General features: G+C 41.9%; 1 protein-coding gene across 2 annotated transcripts in view; it reads right to left on the bottom strand.

The window, feature by feature from the left end:
- MCF2L2 (MCF.2 cell line derived transforming sequence-like 2) overlaps nucleotides 1–21964 on the bottom strand; it is a 263631-nt gene that overhangs the window by 131040 nt on the left and 110627 nt on the right. For both annotated transcript variants that reach the window (XM_053221168.1, XM_015063590.3), the window contains 6 exons: nucleotides 21533–21682; nucleotides 12893–13017; nucleotides 12176–12290; nucleotides 11327–11446; nucleotides 2993–3184; nucleotides 430–621 (listed from right to left, as the gene is read on the bottom strand). In XM_053221168.1, the coding sequence (XP_053077143.1) occupies nucleotides 430–621; nucleotides 2993–3184; nucleotides 11327–11446; nucleotides 12176–12290; nucleotides 12893–13017; nucleotides 21533–21682 (894 nt within the window). The remainder of the gene's footprint in view (nucleotides 1–429; nucleotides 622–2992; nucleotides 3185–11326; nucleotides 11447–12175; nucleotides 12291–12892; nucleotides 13018–21532; nucleotides 21683–21964) is intronic.

Here is a 21964-nt window from a genome sequence, read left to right as displayed (position 1 = left end):
TCTCAGTCCAGGTCAAGTTTTTCTATCACATGCTCAGCAGGATCCCAAATCCCTCCTCCAGAACACTTATCTTAGCCTGTAACACATTCTTATGTTTTGTGTTTGACATTTATTAATGTCAGCCTCTCCTATTAGGTTCCATCAGAGATGAAAGAATGTCTATTATTGCTGTGCCCTCAGCACAGTATTTGGTATATCAGAGATGCTGATGAGTATTTGTAGAGAAACGAATGACTGAGAGTGATATTTGGGTGAGACCGTGAAGGGTATTTGCCAGGAAGCACAGACCAAGAGTCTAAGAGGTCACCTCAGAACACAGGAATTGGTGAACCTGCTCAGTACACCCTACCTGGACTTTCTTAAGCAATAGTCAAAAGGCCCCCAGTGCTTCTTTCCAACCACAAGATTAAAATAACCCAGAAACATTACCTTTAGGTCAAGGGTGAGTATCAACTCGAACTGGCTGTAAAACTCCATGTGGCTGGGCAAGTGGTACTCCTTCGCAGTGCCCAGGAATGCCTCAATGTCGTTCAAGGCAACGTCAACTCCCTCTCGTGACTGGCACTTGTCTACAGCTTGGGAAGCCAAAAGGTAGATTCCTGCTTCACACCATTGGCTGACCTTTTCAAAAGAAACACAGTGCCCTATGCAGTCAGCCTGACCACAACCCTCAGGAGGTCTGAGCTCATCTGTGGTCTAGAAGGATCCTAAGACAACAGGAAATTGTCATGGGACAACATAAACTTCAGAGGTCTAACCACTGTCAATGCAACTATAAGGTGGACAAGCCCAAACTAATTTTACATCTGTCCACATCTCAGGAAAGTCATCCAGTCAGTAAAAAAGAATTGTATAAACACTCTTCTCTCTTCCACAGACAGTAATTGCTACATCTCCAAAAGGAGAGAGTTAGGTATTCCCAAGTTTGGTTTAACTGTGGAGAAATGTAACCAATGACTTTTCAGGTTTACATTCTAGGCCATTCATTGTGCATCCTAACTGATTACAAGACCATAGGGTGACAAATGAGACATTAGACCTGGACTCTACACGTCTTCCTAGGGAAGGGAACATCCCTTTTAACAAAAACACTACTTTTCTCTGTCCACATTTGCATTTACTGGTATTTGTCTTTCCTAGGGAAGCATCGAAGAATGCAAAGCTTTGTAACTCACAACAGCAATACTCGAACTTTTTCCAGAATGCTGGGATGAAGTCAGATAGGTGATGAATTCTAACAATTTAATTTTTTAAAGACTTAAACAGAAAGACAGGGACCCTTGTGCTGCCAGAATATTTATGTATAACGAGGCTGCCAGTGCAAGCACATCTGCATTTCCATTTACCATGTGACCTGAAAAGCTATGTAAAATAACTATACAGGGGGAAAAAGAACAAAAGGGAGCACTCCAGAGTAGTTATCTCTAAGTGGGAAAATTATAGGCAACTTAAGTTTGTATATTTTTTCCCTAAATTCCTTATGCTGAATGTGTACTACTTTTAGAATAACAAAACAAAATAAAGATATTTAAAAATTAATGATTACCAATGTGTAGGGATAAGGAGGGGGATGGCATGTGTAGATGCCCATAAGAAACTTTTTTCCTTCTCCTTCCTACATTTTTGGATTTTCAAAATAATATAAATCATGCTTTAATATATAATGTGAAAACTTTCTCTTAAAACATACCTAGATCTGCAGAAAACATTAAGCTGGGGTCTTCTGCAGAGTCACAGCAGATGCTTGCTCTCCCAGACACACACACACACACACACACACACCAGCATTAGGTTATTATCTCTAGAGCAGATATGGAGTGAGAAAAACAGCAGCTGATCCTGCAGAGTTTAGCACACAGGACAGACTGTGCACCAGGCCCTTAGGAGCCACTTGCTTCTGGAACAGCTGTATTTCATTGATACTAAAATCCCTTTGGCATTGGGATGATATAAACAGCCTGGGCGAGTGCCCCTGGCCATCAGAGAGAAACAGTTATGGGAATGGGAGCATGCTGACTCATGGCCGTGAGCCACATGCTGCCTGCAAACAGCTGACAGGGAAGGCTCCAGAAGTCACTGCCCCTGCTGACCGGGCACCTGCCTCAGAGATCACCACTGAAGGGCACCAGAGCTCCACCCATTCCCTGTGAGCCCTCTGCACACAGTGTTGCTGTCTAATCTAGGGAGCCTCGGGTTTGGAATTTGGCAGTCCTGACTTCAAATCTGCAATCCCCTATTTTTACCCCAGGTATGTCGTAAGTAGTCACTTATCCCAGAGTTTCTCGGTGTTGTCCCTGTACCACCTGCACCAGAATCACCTGGGGACTTGGCGGAAATACTGATTCCTGGGCATCAGCCTAGACTTATTGAATCTGAGTCTTCAGAATGGTACATTAGAGAATCTGCAATTATAGCAAACTGATTCTCATGTATTAAATGTTGTGAACCATTGACTTCACCATGATGGATATCAGTTTCTGCCTCTGTAAAATAATGCCATTAATACTTTCCTCACAGGTTGTCTTGAGGATTAAATAGATGACATAATTATGCTTCTGGCAGGAACATAGTAGGTACTCAATAAATAGCAGGTAGGAGTGTATAATGGTCATTAGTACTTCAGTTTCTCCAAAAGGATTAATAATCTGATGCCTATATATGAGAAGCACTTTGCAAATATAGTGCTTGGTTCTCTGTCTGAAGGGGAATCAAGAAATGTCCCATGGGCCAAAACATGCTCTAAGTCCAGGTCTACACAGAGGAAAATGAATGTTAGTTCATTCTAATGGGATATGGTGGGATGGTGGGGGCACTTTTACCTCCAATGCCTCTATGACCTAGAATCTTCACAGCTTTTAATGCCTCTTGAGCACTATTTCATAAGAAGTACATTATCCTCTCAGCAATATTGTGGGGCAGGGAGGATGAGTAAGATTAAGACTGTTTTGCAGAAAATTTAGCAAACATCAGGTCATGGCTTTGCTGTGCTCACCTTGTCCAGTTGTCTATGCAACTCCAAGGACTTTTCTAAAATGTCATATTTTTTCTTGTTTTCATTGATGAAGTCATCGCAGAGGTGCCTGAGCTCTACACACCTGGGTCTGATGGAGTCTGCTGCATAGTGGTGGCTTTGGATGAGCTGGTCCCCAATTACTGCAAGCAGCTGGGCCTTTTCCAAGGGCTCCTGTGAAGTGAACATCCAAACCAAGCATCAGAAGCCAGGTCATGGTGAGGCTGATATTTGCCTACCGTGTGCTCCAAATCAGGAACAACTTAGGGAGATGTTGATTCAGGTCTTAAGCTGAGAGTCGGAACTGGGGAACCTGGGAAAGCTCTGTGGCAGTTTGAAGTCTCCAGGAAGTCTAGCCTAGTCCAGGGTCACCTGCACCTTGAAGAAGAGCAAGCCATTCATTCATATGTTTGTTGAGTTCTGGGTGAGGCACTGAGACTCTAGTGGTAACAAGCCATGATTTTCAGTCTAATGGAGAACTCAGATTATTAAATAAATTATACCCGTAATTCAATTATTACAACTGTGATAAGTTCTTGGCAGAAGAGCATGAAGTGTTATACTGACCAGAACTGGAGACTCTGAATTCTCCTGTAAACTAAATGGAAAAGTAAAAGGATCAGCATGTGACATGAGGAGAGAGTAGAGTTAGCTGAATTTGGGAAACTGGTAAAGATCTGGTTTGGACAACTCTGAGGGATCATGAAACTTTAAGAAATATGTTTATCTAAACCCCTTCATGTGACTCACAGGATCCCACTCTGCTCTGAATTCATCTGACCAGAAACCACGCCTCCTACCTCTCCCTGCATGGCTTGCTTTGTTCTAACCACGTGTGCCATGTTTTTCTGTTTTTAATTCATTCATCACATATTACTGAGGATCTTCCAAATGCCAAACACTGTCATGTTAGGGGTTTGGTGGTAAAGCAGCTAAAATCCCTGCCCTCATGAAGCTTACATGTTAATAGAACACACAGGCAATAAACAATTAGATATGTAGATTATATAATACCTTAATTGGTGATGAGTGCTATAGAGAAAGATCAAATTGGGAGAGAAGGGCAGGGAGTGCTGGTAAGGAGTTATTTTAAGTAGGATGGTGAGAGAAGGACTCACTGAGAAGGTGCTATCCAAGTGGTGCCAAAGCGTTAGCATAGCAAGACAGAGACCACTGTCCTTGCAAGGCCTGTTTGTAAGGTTAGGCCTTGGGTGCCATCTAGGAATGTCAGGAGGGTTCCTGCCATCCCCTGATAAGAATGGCTCACTGTGCCATTTGTACAAACAATATGCTTTACACTAAACCCCTGCTTTCTTTCTGGGAGTAGAGAATTCTGGTATATGCCAGGCAGAAGATACCTATGTGACCGGCCCCCAATAAAAACCGGGCACTGAGCCCCAAATGAGCTTCCCTGATAGACAACATTTCACAATAGTGTCACAGTCCTTTGCTGGGGGGATCATCTGATGGGACTCCACTGGAAAAGGAATCTTGGAAGCTTGTATCTGATTCCCAACAGACTTTGCCCCATGCACTTTTCCCATGTTGATTTTGCTTGGTATCTTTTCACAGTAATAATCATAACCACGAGTACAATTATGTGCTGAGTCCTATGAGTCCTCCTAGCAAATCTTCAAGTCTGAGTGTGGCCCTGGGAACCCCTGACACAGAAAAGTCAAGGCCTGAGGTGAGGAACAACCCATGCTGTACTTGATAGGGACATGTTTGACATATTCAGGCAGCAGGAGGAGGCCACCTGGAACAGAGGAAGCAAACAGGAAAGGAGTAGGAGACATAATCAGAAGAAAGAGGGAGACTGGATTGGGGAGGGCCCTGATGCCACTGTGAGCACTTCAGCTTTTACTCATTATGATGTGGGAAGCACTGGAGGGTTCTGAAGAGAGGATCTCATTCATATTTTTAAAAGGATGGCTCCTGCTGTAGTGTTGAGAACAGCAGAGAAGAGGCAAAGCAGTGAGGCCAGCTGGTGTCTCCTGCAGTAATCCAGGTAGGAGGGATGGTTTAAACAAGGCTGGCAACCAAACTAGCCCCTGTCTCAGGGTCCTTCCCTTGGATGCTTCTCCCAGGTTGGCTCACCTCCTCACAGGACCTTCCCTGATTACTGTATCTAAGTCACTCCCGGCAACACACCCACCCAGGCCCTCTCTCTCACTTCGTTTTCATTTTTTTTTTAACAGCACTTGACCTCTACCTGAAAGTATCTTCTTTGTTTACTTTAACATATGATTCTCTCATACTCCACCCACCACTACCAATACGTAAGTTCCATGAAAACACTTAGAAGCACCTCATAAATATTTGATCAATAAAATGTTATTAGCCAGTGAACTAGAAGATATAGTGATATACTTGGCTGGAATTGTGTGAAAAAACATTGACCCGTGAGTCAACACAGATGACTTCCATGCTTCCAAAGGTCTCCAGGAGCTGAGAGGCCATGTGCACCCTCGTGACTACGTTAAGCATTCCAGTAAGATGCATTTGCCCTAGTTTAACTTTTTATAGTAACACAAGGAGTTATGATGACTCCAGGTGATGACCCTGCCCCTCTCTCAACTTACAGTGGTTTATGGTTTCAACAATCTCAAAAACACTGCCCCTTTCCTGGGCCAGTCATTCACCAAACTCTGCAGAGCCCATATCCTTCTTAGCAACTTCGTCGAATTCTGAGCCCTTCTCCAGGGCAAGAACTGTATGTTCTTGCCTTCCTGCTTTCCGACCAGGACAGCTGGTCTCTTTGCTTTCCTTCAGGCTCTCCTTCAAATCATGCTCCATAATTCTGATGAAACAGCAACTCCATTATAGCGTCTCATCATGTCTACATCACTGCCACGCCTCAAAACCTTCCCTGGATCCCCACAGTCTTCATAAGAAAAGTTCAAACTTCTGAGCAATGCAGAGGGCCTTTCATTACCTGGTCATGCCTGTGTCTCTCCCTCCTCCATCTCCTCACCCCCAACTGTAACCCAACTAATGACCTGTTCATAGTTCTCCAAATATTCAGGCAGCTTTGGGCCTCCATGCCTTCTCTGCTTGCTCCCTCTGCCTAGAAAGCCCCATCCTTCCCTCACCACTACCCCGCACCCCCCCAACTCACCTCCTGATACACCTACACTCCTCTGGAGCTAACTGTACATCACCCATCAGAGTTCACCTTCTCCACAAAGCTTTCTCTAACTCCACCATTTAATTTTGATGCCTCTCCTCTGTGCTCCCATAACACTCTGCGCCTTTCTTGATCAGAGCACATACTTCACTATACTGTGATCACTGATGTATCGCCTGGGCTAATGCTGCAGACCCTTGTGAGCATGAACCAGCTCTTATTTAGCCTAAAACGTGCCATGGGGAACATATTAGGTACTTAGGAATAAATGATTTTTGTACAAAACAAAACTGAGTAATGATATCGGAATAAAGTGACACAAATCAAGCAGTAGCTATTTAAAAGAACTCAGGTTTAAATACCCAGTGCATTTGGTCTGCCCAGCAAAGGCCAGATGGTCACCACTGCATAGAAAAGGTCAGAATGCTAACTCCTCAGGCAGTGATTTTTAACTGTTTTGCTCACTGTAGTGTCCTCATAACTTAGAACAGCACTTGGTATATAGTAGTAGAAGATCAACAAATATTTGCAAAATGAATGAAGAATGAATGAGACACTCTTACTAGAACTGCTCAGCCACTGCAGGTTGAACATAGGAAACATTCCGTAGCACAGTTTGCCCCACTACCTCTGTGATGTTAATGAAAATAGCTAATATTCATGGAGACCTTACTATAGGCCAGGCACTATTCTGAATGCTTAAGTTGACTGTTTCTTTTACTCCTTACCACAGACCCTTTGACATAGGCCCTGTTTAACAAAAGGGAAGTAGAGGCACAAATGGTCCAAAGTGACCCAGGTAGGAAAGAGAAGAGCCAGGTTTCAAACTCAGGCAGTCTGGCTCCAGAATCTAGTTCTGACCAACACACACACAGAAAAATGGCTGCATTTGTTCTGCCTAGGCTTAGAGACCTCATTTGGCTGATCAAATTCTGATTTTCATTGGGTTTATCAACCTGTCTGATTCCAGTCAAATATAGAAACGTGAAAACTTCGCAAGGAAGTCTGTTGTCTTTTTTTTTTTAAAGGCCAGCTGCCAAATTTATTACGAATAGCACAAATTTGGGGTGCCTGGGTAGCTAAGTCGGTTAAGACTCAGACTTCGGCTCAGGTCATGATCTCCTCACTTGTGAGTTCCAGCCCCACATTGGGCTCTGTGCTGACGGCTCAGAGCCTGGAGCCTGCTTCAGATTCTGTGTCTCTGTCTCTCTCTGCCCCTTCCCTGCTCACACTCTGCCTCTCTCCCTCTCTCTCTCTCTCTCAAAAATAAACATTTTAAAAATTAAAAAAAAAAAGAATAGCACAAGTTTTCTGGGCCTAGGAAACTTCGCCACAAGAAATTTCCCAAGTGCTTTGTAGTGATCAGAGCCTGCCCTTTGCTTGGCATGCAGCATCTCACCCTTCAGAACTGTTCTTAAAACACCGAGATGTTGGAAGAGAGGTGTGAGTAGGAGGTCCAGATGAGTCTTGGGAAAAGATCCGTACATATAGCTCAGGAGCCACACTGGATGGCTAGAAGATCACTGTACTGGAATGAATGGGTAATAATAATAGCTTCCAGGTTCTGATCATCTACTATGCTCCAGGCACTCAATCCTTATGAAATCTCTACCTCATTTCATCTTCACAGGGAACAGGAATGATTATTAACAGTTTATAAGATGAGGGGATGTGTTCAGAAAGACTAAGAAACTTGACTAAGGGCACACAACTGGTGGTTGTTAGAGCAAAGATTTTAATCCACTCCTGTCTGGCTCCAACGCCTGTGTCTTGTCGCCTCCTAGCCCTCTTGGCCTCCTTGCATGTGCTATAAATGATGGCTGCACAGCCATGACTGTTAAATCCTTCAGGTGCCTTCAAAGAACTTTGCTGTAACCCACCCCCCCCCACACACACAAATTGCAGCTTTTTAGTCTATACACCTTCTGCTGAAGAAAATCCGGTGAAAACCCACCAAAGTAAAAGAAATAATGAGAAAGAAATGGCTGAAATCTGGTGTTCTGAACACAAGCCAGCCTGTCATCTTTGAGATGCCAAGAATTCCAGAATGCTAGATGGTCAAGTTGCAGCATGTAATTCAGAAACCCTTATTGTAATAACAGCTTATTTTTCCCCATATTCTACTGCTATAACAGATGAAAGTGTCTACTGTGAAAGAAAATGATGAGAAAGGGTGATGCTCTGTGTCAAGGAACCCAGAATGAACCCACAGATAATGGCCTCGGAATGGAATATACATATGGAGAAGTGGGCCAGATGAAACAAGAAAGGCAGAAAGTTAATGGCTGTTCAAACTGAGCGTACACATGGGAGTTCATTGTACTAGTTGATCTACTTTTGTGTGTGTTTGAAAATTTCCATTAAAAAAAAAAAAGCCATGCCCCTCCAGCTAGATTTATATCCCTAGAAGGTTACTGATCTGGGTTCCAAGCCTTCTTGAACACGTACTGTAACTGCTGGCCCCTGGATGTGTGGGGAGAGGTCAAGGCTGAAATCAGGTTGGTTCCCCTGTCCTGTCCTTGTTTGCTACCTGATGACCCATCACCAAGTGCCCCGACATGCCTTACAGCCAAAACCCTAGAGTAAATTCTACTTTTAAAGAAGTAAGAGTAGGGGCTGAAACCACCACTGTTTCTCAGAATTATAAACGAGTGCCAAACTGTCAAACCAGACAAAGGTAAAAGAATGGGTTCAGTAAGCACGTGGCAGGAGTCTGGTCAGTGAGTTGGCTCAGAGGTTACCCATGAGGATGATATCACTGTACAGAATAAGGAAGTTGGCAACAACCCAGATATTAGTGAGTGGCTATGCCAGGAGGGAAGGTGACCCCTGAGTACTGAGTGAAGGATAAACCCAAGCAGGTTTTGGTAGACTAGCCAGACATCACCTTGTTCCTTTAACACTGTGCAGGACAAATGGAAAGGCTACCCAAGCCTTTATCATCTGAAGAAACACTGCCTCTTAGAAGTCTGAGGGAAGACAGTTAAAAAGGTCCTGGTTATGATAGGATAGCTTTTTTGGTTCATCTAAGGGCAGAGAAATAGGTCTACTGTATCCCTTGGAAAATAAGTTAAAATCTGGATAAGTAAGGCACAGGATGGGTAAAACGAATGTGCCTGGGCTCTGCAGGTCATCTGCAGTGGGATAGTCTACCTGGTTCAGATACTTTGCCCATGAAAGATGAATCATGGATTCACAGAGCATTCCTGTGTCCCATGACCATAGGTTTCTCCCCTAGCTCTAATCAGCGGCCTCTAAAGTATGTACCAAAGATTGCAAGTCCAAGGAGGTAGGCAGAAGAGAGAAAGTGGTTGCAGTCATGCAGATCCAGCCAACCCAGCAGTGATTTAAAGCCCAACCCAGACTATCCTCCAATGGATTCCACTGAAATAAAACCCAATCCTCATCATCATCACTCTCACCTTGTTCCTTTATGGCTCACTAAGTTCCAGACACATTCCTTGAACTCATCAGCCTAATTCTTGCCTCAAAAGCTTCATACTTGAGACTTCTCTGCCTTGTATGCTATTCCCCAAATCTTTGCAAGGCTATCCAGAGCTCAGTTCAAAGGACACTTTCTCAGAGAGACCTTTCCTGACTACCTGGGCTAAAGTAGCACCCCCAGTCACTTATATCCTGTTATTTTCTTCATACCATTTGTCAGTATCTGACATTAGTATTTGATTACATTTTACTTGTTTCTCTCTCTCTCTCTCTCTCTCTCTCTCTCTCTCTCTCCAGCAGAATGTAAATTCAGTGAGAGCAGGGTCTTAACTGCCTGGTTTGCCACCATATCCATGGAACCTAGGATAAGGAATACCTGGTAATGAATGAACTCCTTCAGGTCAGTAGCTACTTTCATTCATATATATGCTATGACCATATTTTTCAAACCCAAAATATAAGGACTGAGCTTGGTGAGGCTTTTTTCCCCCTAATATATGAATGTATATAAGTGAAAATACATAGTAAAATAATGAGTTCTCTTGAAAAGAACTGAAATTACATAAAATTGGGACTGTCTTGGGGAATGTGAGATAGTCATTACATACACAAAATTCAATGTTTCCACTGCTTGACAAATGTTTCTGATCACTCATGCCTACAGCACTAAAATGTTTAGCTTCAAATGATCACTGATAACAGAAGGAGTACTCACAGGGAAGGATGAGATTCCTGAGTGAGAGTCTGGGTATACAGGTGGGTCCATGTATTCACATATGTGCAGAAGCACCCCCAGCTCAGAATCCACAACTGATAGCTCTTAGGGTCAGAGTGAACTTGGTTTGTATTTGTTACTTCTCCTTTGGCAGGAGGGGTATGTCTCTAACTATAATGTGCATGTCAATCACCTAGGAATCTTATTAAAATGCAGATTCTGATTCTGAGGTGGGGGGGGCGTGCCTTATATTCCATATTTCTAACAAGTTCTCACTCAGGTGACATCTATGCACTGGCCAGAGGACCACACTTTTTGAAGCAAATCTCTAATATTACAAAATTACCATCTGGAAAACATGCATATAGATTAGCTCAGAAAGGAAGTGCTAATCATCAAGGACATAGTCCCCAAGAGACAAAAATATAGAGAATCTAATTTAAGAATAGCAGAAAAGAACTTCTCTGGAAAGAGAGGATTCGGCTTTCTTAATTTGTAATAACCCAAATTTGTAAGGACTTGAAATAGAATCATTCCTACCTGCTGACTTGTGTGCAGATCTGGGAAACTGTCTAATGCTGGTATGAGAATTGTGAAACACATATTCTTTTACAAGTTTGATATTGACAACTTTTGGGGCATTTGAAAGGAGAAAGCTTTGCCAGCTCTGTGTAGCAGCAGAACTGATGCAGAGCAATTTCCTCCTTCTCACCATTCTGCTTGTTATAAAACTAGTTGGGTTTTTTTTTTCTGGTTTCCCCTTTTCAAGTTTCCCCTCCTTACCACCAACTCCCACCCCTACATCCTGCCAGTAGATAATGTGCCCACTATGACCTTTCCTCCCGTTGCTTCTGTACCAGCAGGCAAGTCTACTGGAACCCTCCCCCTACCTGGCAGTGTGGTGACTGGAAAGGTAGGATTTGGGCATTCCTGTGCCCTTCAGCGACCTTCCAACAATCATGAGTGGGCATGATCTGTCACTGTCCCCAGCAATTTCCTTCCCAGTCCATAAAAACAGCAAAAAACAAACCTGGCCTTTTCCTTCCAGTTTTTTGTGTTCCTTAAGAAGTTGTTCCACACGTATCACACTGTCTCCGATGTCTGTAAACTCTGCTTGCTCTGCCAACAAATTATCCAGGGCACGCTTAACCTATAAGACACATTAGAACATCCAGAAATAAGCCATGAGCACCTCTCTGGAGGTATAGGTTTGTATACTCTAAGAAAACTTGAAAATCCAAACAGGATTCAGGACTTTTATGTATCTACATATACATTTTTTTTTAAGTTCATTAACTTTTAGATTAAGCTTGGGGCAGGGGTGGAAAGGGGAGTTTGGTGTTGAGATACATGTAGATGAAATAGTAAAACCACCTTTACAGGTTATCAATCAAAAAGAAAGATAAACCTCGGGGTGCCTGGGTGACTCAGTTAGTTAAATGTCTGACTCTTGGTTTCGGCTCAAGTCATAATCTCATGGTTTGTGGATTTGAGCTCCTCATTGGGCTCCATGCTGACCGTGCAGAGCCTTCTTGGGATTCTCTCTTCCTCTCTCTGCCCCTCCTCCCTTCTCTCAGCCCCTCCCCCTGCTTGCTTGTGTTCTCTAAATAAATAAATAAACAAACAAATAAACAAATAAACATTTTTAAAAAGGAAGATAAACCATACACAAAATGTCATGTATGTCAACAGGAAAATGGGATTCTAGAACATTGCTACCCCACTGAAAAAGGAAGAAGAGAATGATCAATGAGGAAGCAAGAATATAAGGAGGGGGCTGGGTTAGTGAGGACACTCAATATCCATAGTCCAAGGGGGAAGAGAGAACCAAAAGTCACTGAACCATGAAAGGAAGTTCTATTACACAAGAAAATAACACCTCATGAAAATTGTGCTCAAAGTGTTGTAGTTGTAGGCATTGACTAAGCTTCAAGTGATGCTCGGACCAAAACTGATTAAAGGCTTTTTCTGTCTCATCCAATTGAAGTAATAACCTGTCAAGAAAGAATGAGAAAGTGATATTGTGGTTAGTGTTCATTTCCACATGAGTCCATGTAGGCTTATGTAGGTAGCCCCTATGTTTCCAGTCAGTGATATTAATTGTGGGAATCTCCTTATTATACATATGTCTGTCACCTATGACTTTTTCATGATTCGTCTGGCTCCCACATTTTCCATTTTTCAATCAGGGATACCCTCAGAACGAAGCAGAAACTTCACTTCAGATGCAGCTGCTGTGCTTTCAAATGTGTCCCTAGGTAACCTTACCTATGTGCCTTTCGTTTTCTACTGGTGAGACGATAGGTGTGTAAAGTACAGCACCCAATGAACTGTTATTTAGAAATAAAGATAAATAAACACTACCATCTCCCTTGAAATCCTGGGATGAAAGTTATAGCACAAAGTGTGGCGGGGGGTGGGGGGCAGGACAGCATTCTTACAAAAAGATCTCTGTAGATGGATACCATGTTTTTGCCTTTGTTGTCTCAAATATTATTCTTTCCTGACTCCAGCAAGATCCAGTAGTAACTGTACCAATCTGTTTTTGGTTATTTCTGATCATTGAGTTCTACATATCCTCTCCTCTCTCACTCACCTTTCCATGGTTGCTACATTCTCTAGCTGATTGGGATTGAGTTTTCTGGTGGGACTTTTGGTTGCTGGTTCTTGAATGCATGACAGCAGTGTGGCCCCTTGCTTTCCAAGTAATTTCAGCTCATCCTAGAGAAAGGAAAATATAGTTTGTCTTAGAAGAAACTAACAAAAGCAAATTCTTGGTAGATTTGAGGTGAAGAGAATGGCAGATCAGGTATATCTTTCATTTAGGAAATTAAATGCTAAAGAAGTTGAGCTGCAGCTTTTAAAAATTAATTAACTTATTTATTTTCGTTTTTTCAATTTTAATTCCAGGGTAGTTAACATAAAGTGTTATATTAGTTTCAAGTGTACAATATAGTGATTCAAGAGTTCTATACATTACTCAGTGCTCATCATGGTAAGGGTATTCTTAATCCTCTTTACCTATTTCTCCCATCCCCCTACCTACCTCCCCTCTGGTAATCATCTGTTTGTTCTCTACAGTTAAGAGTCAGCTTTTTGCAGCACTCTCAACAATAGCCAAATTATGGAAAGAGCCTAAATGTCCATCAACTGATGAATGGATAAAGAAATTGTGGTTTATATACACAATGGAGTACTACGTGGCAATGAGAAAGAATGAAATATGGCCCTTTGTAGCAACATGGATGGAACTGGAAAGTGTGATGCTAAGTGAAATAAGCCATACAGAGAAAGACAGATACCATATGGTTTCACTCTTATGTGGATCCTGAGAAACTTAACAGAAACCCATGGGGGAGGGGAAGGAAAAAAAAAAAGAGGCTAGAGTGGAAGAGAGCCAAAGCATAAGAGACTCTTAAAAACTGAGAACAAACTGAGGGTTGATGGGGGGTGGGAGGGAGGGGAGGGTGGTGATGGGTACTGAGGAGGGCACCTTTTGGGATGAGCACTGGGTGTTGTATGGAAACCAATTTGACAATAAATTTCATATACTGAAAAAAAAAAGAGTCAGCTTTTTGGTTTGTCTCTTTTTTTTGTTTTGTTTCTTAAATTCCACACATAAATGAAAGCATATGGCATTTGTCTTTCTCTGACTGATTTATTTCTCTTGGCATCATACCCTCTAGATCTATCCATGTTATTGCAAAATGGCAAGATTTCATTCCTTTTTATGGCTGAGTAGTATTCTAGTGTGTGTGTGTGTGTGTGTGTGTGTGTGTGTGTGTGTGTATCACATCTTCTTTATCCATTCATCTATCCATGGACACTGGGGCTGTTTCCTTAATTTGACTTTGTAAACTATGCTGGAATAAACATAGGGGTGCATGTATCTTTTTGAATTAGTATTTTTGTTATCTTTGGGTAAATACACAGTAGTGGTATTATTGGATCATATGGTTATTAACTTATTTTTAACAGGTAATACATATACATGATACAAAATCCAAAATATACGAAAGGGTATATACTGGAAAAAATAAGTCTTTTGTCCTCTGCTTATCCACTTTTCCTCTCCAAAGCAACAACTCTTAAATTTTGTGGGTATCTCAGGCTGCTGTTGTATGTTTAAAGTAAAAGTAATAAACCAATAATTTTAATTAATATTATTTATTTATATTAATTAATTAAAACTTAAATTTATTAACAAATTAACAAAATCTGGTTCTAATCCAAGGCAGAGACCAGAAACAAGAAAATGACAGATACTGAATAAGCTAGACACTGCCATGAAATAATAATGTAATAATTGATAGAAAAGCAGGAAAAAAACCTCATCTGGTATTGTCAATAGACTCCTGCTTCTTCTTCTACCTGTCCCCAAAGTGTGGCCTTGCTCAACTACTGAAGTTTGGTGTAGATAGGCAGCAACTTCGGGTTGATATGGAAAGAGTCATACTTCCAAGGCAACTCTATTCTGCTCCTTTTACATGGGACTTTGGGCTTTGTAATTGGAGAGGATGTCAGGTTATCTCCTGCCAAATACAACAGCTCTAATCCTCTAATCACACAGCACAAGTCATTTCTGTCAATACCCTGAGTGCTAACCACAAAATAAGCCAAAGGGACAGAGCCGGGCAGAGAACTTTGCTTCTAGGAGTTGGGTGCTTGGTGCATGGTTCACACAGGATGCTGGTTACTGTGCCCTGAGCAATAAAATAGGCCCATAGTTACAAAAACATATCCTGTATGCACATGAACCCTGAATCTCTCCTCCAGGCCTAGCCACCTCCAGCCTTCACATAGTATGGAGCTCGTTCCCTGTGGGAGGAGTTTTATACTTCTCCACCCTATTCACACACAAGTACTGGCTTGCTCACCCTCATGCCTTTGCTCCTGGTCTCCAATATCACTGTATTATTCATCCCCTTGCAGGCTTCTGCTGTCGAAGCCTCAAACTTGTCCCTGGATTTGGCTGATGATACATTTGACTTTTCTGATCTGGCCCAAGTTCTTTGGACACCCCTGTGGCTCTGTCCACTCCAGGTAAGGCCCCAAGTCACTCTCTCGGCTGGTACTCCTGCATGGGAACTAGACACATCCCTTCTTTTCCACTCTCAGGTATCAGCCTTCATTTCTTCTTATTTCACCAATGCTCATTAAATATTCGTAGGTTGGATGAATTAATAATAGTCTAAAAGAAATTAGGTTGCAAATGAATAAGGACAAATAGGATATGATAGGGGAAGGGGGGGGCGGGAAGCACTCATTAGCAAGTGCTCTTACCTTTCACTCTTCCTACCTTCTAAAAAGAGTCTTGGCTTTTCTCAGTTTCTTAAATGTCCTTGAGATTCCAGAATTCCAGCAGGATTCTGGCATTACCATTAAATTGTGTGTGTGTGTGTGTGTGTGTGTGTGTGTGTGTGTGTGTAGAGTTGGGAGAAAGGGTGGAGGGGCCAGAGAAGTAGAGGCATATTGCTGGGGCAGAAGGAGACTTTTTGGAAGGGGAAACTTGGGACACAGATATACCCAAAGAAGTGCAGAGTGTGAGGAAGCGTGTGAGAGAGAGAACGTGGGTCTGAGCAAGCGATGTCATTCACTGTGTATCCCCTTCACACTATCAAAAACTATATATATATATATATATATATATATATATATATATATATATACATATATATATATACATATATATATATATATACAAAGAAAAATTATGACTGGTTACTGCTTTGGGACTAGGCCATATATGGCCTAGCAGGGTTAGCTTTAGCAGGGTTACAAAAATCTGCCATAAATACACAGGGAAAGATTGAGGAACTATGATACTTGGAAAGTGAAAAGGTAAGTTGCCCAGGACAAAAATGGAGTTTTCCCTTGTCCATAGTAGTAACAATTCAAAATATTTAATAACTGTTTAGAGCAGTCATTAACCAATCAGCACAGATGTCAGATATAATACTGAAGCAGTCCTGAGGCCAACTGCTATCCATGTGTTAACCCCTTTTGATGCCAGAAACATGAGGAGGTCTCATGGGTCCTAGGAAATGGGCCAGAGAGGTAAAGTTGGGCACTTGTGGAACATAAATATTTAACAACTGGTATGGCTGTCCCAGTGTGTACTTATCATTACAATTCCACTATTACGGAAACAAGCAGTTGGTTCAAAAGACCCACTTAATAGGGCAAGCAGATTGCTTCAGGCTCAAAGGAATTTAAATTTTCTGGGGAGAATTCTTTCCTATGACAAGGGTAAGCCTAAATGTAGACATTCATTCAGTCAGTCAGTCAGTCTGTCAAAATACATTTAAAAGCACTACTATTCATGCCAGGTGCTGTGTTTGGCTGTGTCATGGGCTGGGGGTGGAGGTGGGGGAGGAAGTTAAAGGATGAATCAGAGCCCAGAGATTATATGAATGACTAATACTTTAGACTCCTTACTTAGTTTTTATTACCCCATTTCTGCCACTACACGTTAGCTCTACCATGCTGGGTTTTTTTTATAATGCTGAATAATGAATTCTAGAATGTGGCCTTTAAAATGCAAGTCCTCATAATTGAGAAAAAAGAAGTCCATAAAAGAGATGATATATCCCCTTTCCTCAGCAGATACTGAGAGATATCTTCTTGTGGTATAAAACTAGTCCAAAACCCTGATTTGTTAAGGCATTAACACTGAAAACATTCATAAGAATAGCAATTTCATCTTCCTGTGCAAAATCAAGACCTCTGTGCCTATGCATTTTTAACATATTCTCTGCAAGTAGAATTTAAACAATGGGGTCTTTAAAAACTCCTAAGACTGTAGGGCACCTGAGTGGCTCAGTCGGTTGAGCGTCTGACTTTGGCTCAGGTCATGATCTCACAGTTTGTGGGTTCAAGCCCCCGCATTGGGCTCTGTGCTGACAGCTTAGAGCCTGCAGCCTTCATCGGATTCTGTGTTTCCCTCTCTCTCTGCCCCTCCCCTACTTGTGCTCTGTCTCTCTCTGTCTTTCAAAAATTAAAAAAAAAACAAAACCCTCCTAAGACTGTAAATTATTTCTAGGGCCTACAAAAAATCACTTATTACTCTGATTATCTTCTTGATTATTTGTAACCCTGGAAATGCTGATAGAATTGTCATCTCTGAATACACAATTGGATAAATTCTGAATGGAACAAATATTAAATGCTAAACAGTATTCATATTTGTAGAAGAGTGCTCTATCACATAATCAAAGGACCACTGGCACTTTCCTCCTGCATGATGAGAAAAAGGACTATGGCCCTGTTGGATTTCTTATTTTAACAACAACAACAACAAAATATGAGAGTCTTACCCTATTTACCTGGACACATAGTAAAGTGTGTCAGTTGACTTAAGTATCTGAGAGTATAAGGCCAAGGCCCTGGGGTTTCTGCCCCAAAATAAGACCTTCAAAGAGGTGAGAATCACCTCCTTTGGGACTCAGAAGGAAGACTGCCTGCCTCTGTGAACTGCTTCCAAAACCAACATGGAATTAGACAACAGGAAGAGCTGTTTTGCTAAGAAAGAAGGTCTGTAGGGCTATCATAAACAGTATGAAAAGCACGTACCTGTATAGGGTTCATGGTTATTTTATTATTATTTTAGGCCCAAAGATATTTTTCTTTCTTTCTTTTTTTTTTAATTTTTTTTTTACATTTATTTATTTTTGAGAGACAGAGCACAAGTGGGGGAGCGGCAAAGAGAGAATGAAACACAGAATCCGAAGCAGGCTCCAGGCTCCAAGCTGTCAGCACAGAGCACAACACAGGGCTTGAACCCACAAACAATGAGATCACAACCTGAGCCAAAGTCGGACGCTTAATCAACTGAGCCAGCCAGGCGCCCCAGATCTTTTCTTTTTTAAAAAATCGAGATATTATTCGTATAGTACCATAAAACTCTTCTTTTAAGTTTTATTTATTTATTTTGAGAAAGAGAGCGTGTGCGCGCACACGAGCAGGGGAGGGGCAGAAAAAGAGAATCCCAAGCAGGCTCTGCACCATCAGCGCAGAGCCTGAAGCCAGGCTTGATCTTCTGAACTGTGAGATCATGACCCGAGCCAAAGTCAAGAGTCAGATGCCCAACCACTGAGCCATCCAGGCACCCCTAAAACTCACCCTTTTAATGCATACAAGTCCATGTTTTCTCCCCAGAACACTTTCATCACCCTCAAAAAGAAACCCCATACCTATTATCAATCACTCTCCATTTCTCCCTCTTTCCAGACCCTGGAAACCACTAATCTACCTTTCTGTCCACATTTACCTATTCTGGACATTTCATATAGGTAGAATTGTACAATATGTGGCTTTTTGTGTCTGCTTCTTTCACTCTGCGTAATTATTTCAAAGTTCATACATATTAAAGCATGTATTGGTACTTCCTTTCTATGGCTGAGTAATATTCCATTGTATGGATATACCACATTTTTTTATCCCCTCATCAGCTTATTGACACATGGGTTGCTTCCACTTTTGGGGTGTTATCCTGCTATGAACATTTATGTGTAACTTTTTATATAAAACATGTTTTCAAATCTCTTATGTACATACGTAGAAGTAGAATTTCTGGGTCATATGGTAACTTTATGTTTAACTTTTTGAGGACCTACCAGAAAGTTTCCATTCCCACAAGCAATGTATGAGGGTTCCAATTCCCTCACATCCTCCTCAACACTTATTATGGCCCACCTTTTTAATTAGTGCCACTCTAGTGGGTATATCACTGCAGTTTTGATTTGCATTTCCCTAACAATATATGACGTTGCACATGTCTTCATGTGCTTAATAACCATTTATCTGTCTAATGCCTGTTCTAATCCTTTGCCCATTTTTTTAAAGCTTATTTATTTTTGAGAGAGAGAGACAGAGCTCACACAGGGGAGGGGCAGAGAGAGAGGAAGACACAGAATCCAAAGCAGGCTCCAGGTTCTGAGCTGTCAGCACAGAGCCTGACACAGGGCTCGAACTCACCAACCATAAAATCATGACCTGAGCCACCTGAGTTGAAGTCGGACCCTTAACCAACTGAGTCACCCAGGCACCCCTACTTTGCCCATTTTTTAATTGGGTTATTTGTCTTTTTATAAAGGTTGAGTTGTAAGAGTTGTTTATTTTTTTAATTTTTTAAAAAATGTTTTTTTTATTTTTGAGAGAGAGAGAGAAAGAGAAAGTGGGGGAGGGGCAGAGAAAGAAGAGGACAGAGGATCCAAAGCAGGCTCCCTGCTGACAGCAGCAAACCCCATGTGGAGCTGGAACTCAAGAACTGTGAGATCACAACCTGAGTCAGTCAGATGCTCAACCAACTGAGCCACCCAGGTACTCCAAGAGTTGTTTATATATTCTGAATATTAGACTCTCATCAGATACATGATTTGTAGATATTTTTTCCCATTCTGCGGGTTGTCTTTTCACCTTTTTGATAGTGTCCTTTGAAGCACAAAAGTTCTTAATTTTGGTGATGTCTACTTTATTTATTTTCTTTAGGTGTTTGTGCTTTTGGTGTGGTATCTAAGAGACCATTGCCTAATGTAAGGTCATAAAAAATTACATCTATATTTTCTCCTAAGAGTTTTATAATTTTGGAACTTATATTTAGTTCCCTGACCAATTTTGAGTTAATTTTTGTGGACAAGGTGAGGTAAGCATCCAATTTCCTTCTTTTTCACATGGATATCCAGTTGTCACACGGTCCAAAGGGCTTAAGGAGTTTTCATTCCCATGAAGAGAAAACCTCCTTAATCATTTGGGGTATTTAATTTTTTTTACTGTCAGCACTCAGGCTACAGAAGGAGTTCAGGGACACGCTTCTGGGAACATCCATAGAAGTCCATAGAATTTCAGTGAATTTCCTCTTCGCACAGACAAGGTCCTAGTGGCAGCAGGGTGAATGCCAGCATACTGTTTGTAAACTGAGAGACAGCTCATAGCCTGTCAAAGTCACCCTTACTCAGGAAGTAGAAGCTCTCCTCGGAGAAGGATCCAATATGCAAAAAAGCCTGGGACACCTGCCTGCACGTGCTCTGAAGATGTGCCCTAAGTTTCCATCCAGGTGTAAAAAGCACACACGGGAACAGGAAGGGTGTGCTAGGTTGTGCGTGCTTGTCAAGGTCATCAGAGACATTTCCAGGGAAAAGTTCTAGGATGTTTTCAGGTTTTCACAGGTTCAAACCAGATCTTTTAATTATTCAGAGTAATGTGGAAAGTATATTTTGAACTCTTTTTTGGATATCCAGCTCCTTCCAAAGAGAATTTAATAGTGCTCCCTGACACATGGAAGAATTAATTTGCCTTAGCCGCTAGACCCTGAGACTCCCCTAACTCAACTATGTGTTCCTTAAGTTTGCACTTTTTTGGTTTGTTTTGCCTACATGTAGTGGTAGGTGGTCAATAATGCTGGCTAAATGAGCAAATCAACCACCTAGCAAAGCGTTTTTGTAAATTTTGGGCCACAAATAAAAGAGGTCAGCTCTTCTCAAGCTCCATGCAGCAAGAATACATGTAATGCTAAGATGCATTGACCTTCTGATCCCCAGTTTGCTGCCCAATGGTGTTCTGGTCTTCTGGTGAAATGATGGGTTTGGTCCATTTATGCTTCTGGAAGTAGAAAAGAGCTGAAACCCTTCCTATAAGCCCCCGGAAGACACCTCCCTTTACTGCATGACCTGAAAGAATCTACCAGCCTCCATTCTTAGCAGGCTCTGACATGATTTTATGAATAGTTAATAGGTGCTTCTCCTTAAACCCAGTTCAGAGCACCTTCCATGTCTTCTTTCTCAAATTACTCCCCAAATAAAAAGATACATCCCTGAGAAAGTGAAGCAATAGTTTGCCCCAAAGTTATTAGTTATTAGTTTGCCCCAAAACCTCACAATAGGCTCAGGAAAGCTTATGCCTCAAAAGACAATTGCCACCCCTCCTTCATTCACTGCAGCCATATCCATCATATCTTGCTCTGTCCCAAACAGATCATAGGGGTGCTGCACTTGAGAGGAGGTTCACACACCTGTCTCACATGGTGGAATGAGTTTCCCTTTACAGAGCTGCTTCTCACAGGTCTTAATTACAATCCTTTTACACTCATGGACCAGTCTCAAGAGGTTTCCTCTTTACATACTGCCTATCTAGAAGATTTAAGATGATCAACTGCTGCCAAGTCACCAGAAAAGGGGGAAGAAGAGGACTTCACTTTTAATTCTGCTCCTGGCTCTCTCCAAGGCCACTGGCCACTCACCTGCAGCTTGTCCCGCTGCCCTGTGTGGGACATGAGGAGGTCTTCAGTGGACAGCAGGCCCCTGGGCAGCTCTGTTGTGGCTAGGCAGGCCCCAAACATCTGGAGCATCTGGGCAGTGGTCTTCAATGTCACGGCAAAGTTTTCAATGGCCTGGAAGGTCAGACATAACAATGAGGACAGCTTAACATTCACCAATATGCTCTCTGAATAGAAGGACAGTACAACTAGCTGCCATTTCCTGAGTACCTGCAACGGGCCATGCATTGTACTTGGTGCTATACATTTGTCTATCATCTCAACAATCCAGAATGGAAGGTATTTTATCTCCATTTTATAGAAGAGGGAACTGAAGCTCCAACAGGTCAAGTGAATTGCCCAAGATAGTATTGCTTGAGCAGTAAGGAAGGAAAGAAGGCAGGATTCAACTAAGGT

Source organism: Acinonyx jubatus, chromosome C2, assembly GCF_027475565.1.
Source record: "Acinonyx jubatus isolate Ajub_Pintada_27869175 chromosome C2, VMU_Ajub_asm_v1.0, whole genome shotgun sequence".
Lineage (NCBI taxonomy): Eukaryota > Metazoa > Chordata > Mammalia > Carnivora > Felidae > Acinonyx > Acinonyx jubatus.
This window is presented reverse-complemented; position numbering and strand designations above follow the sequence as displayed.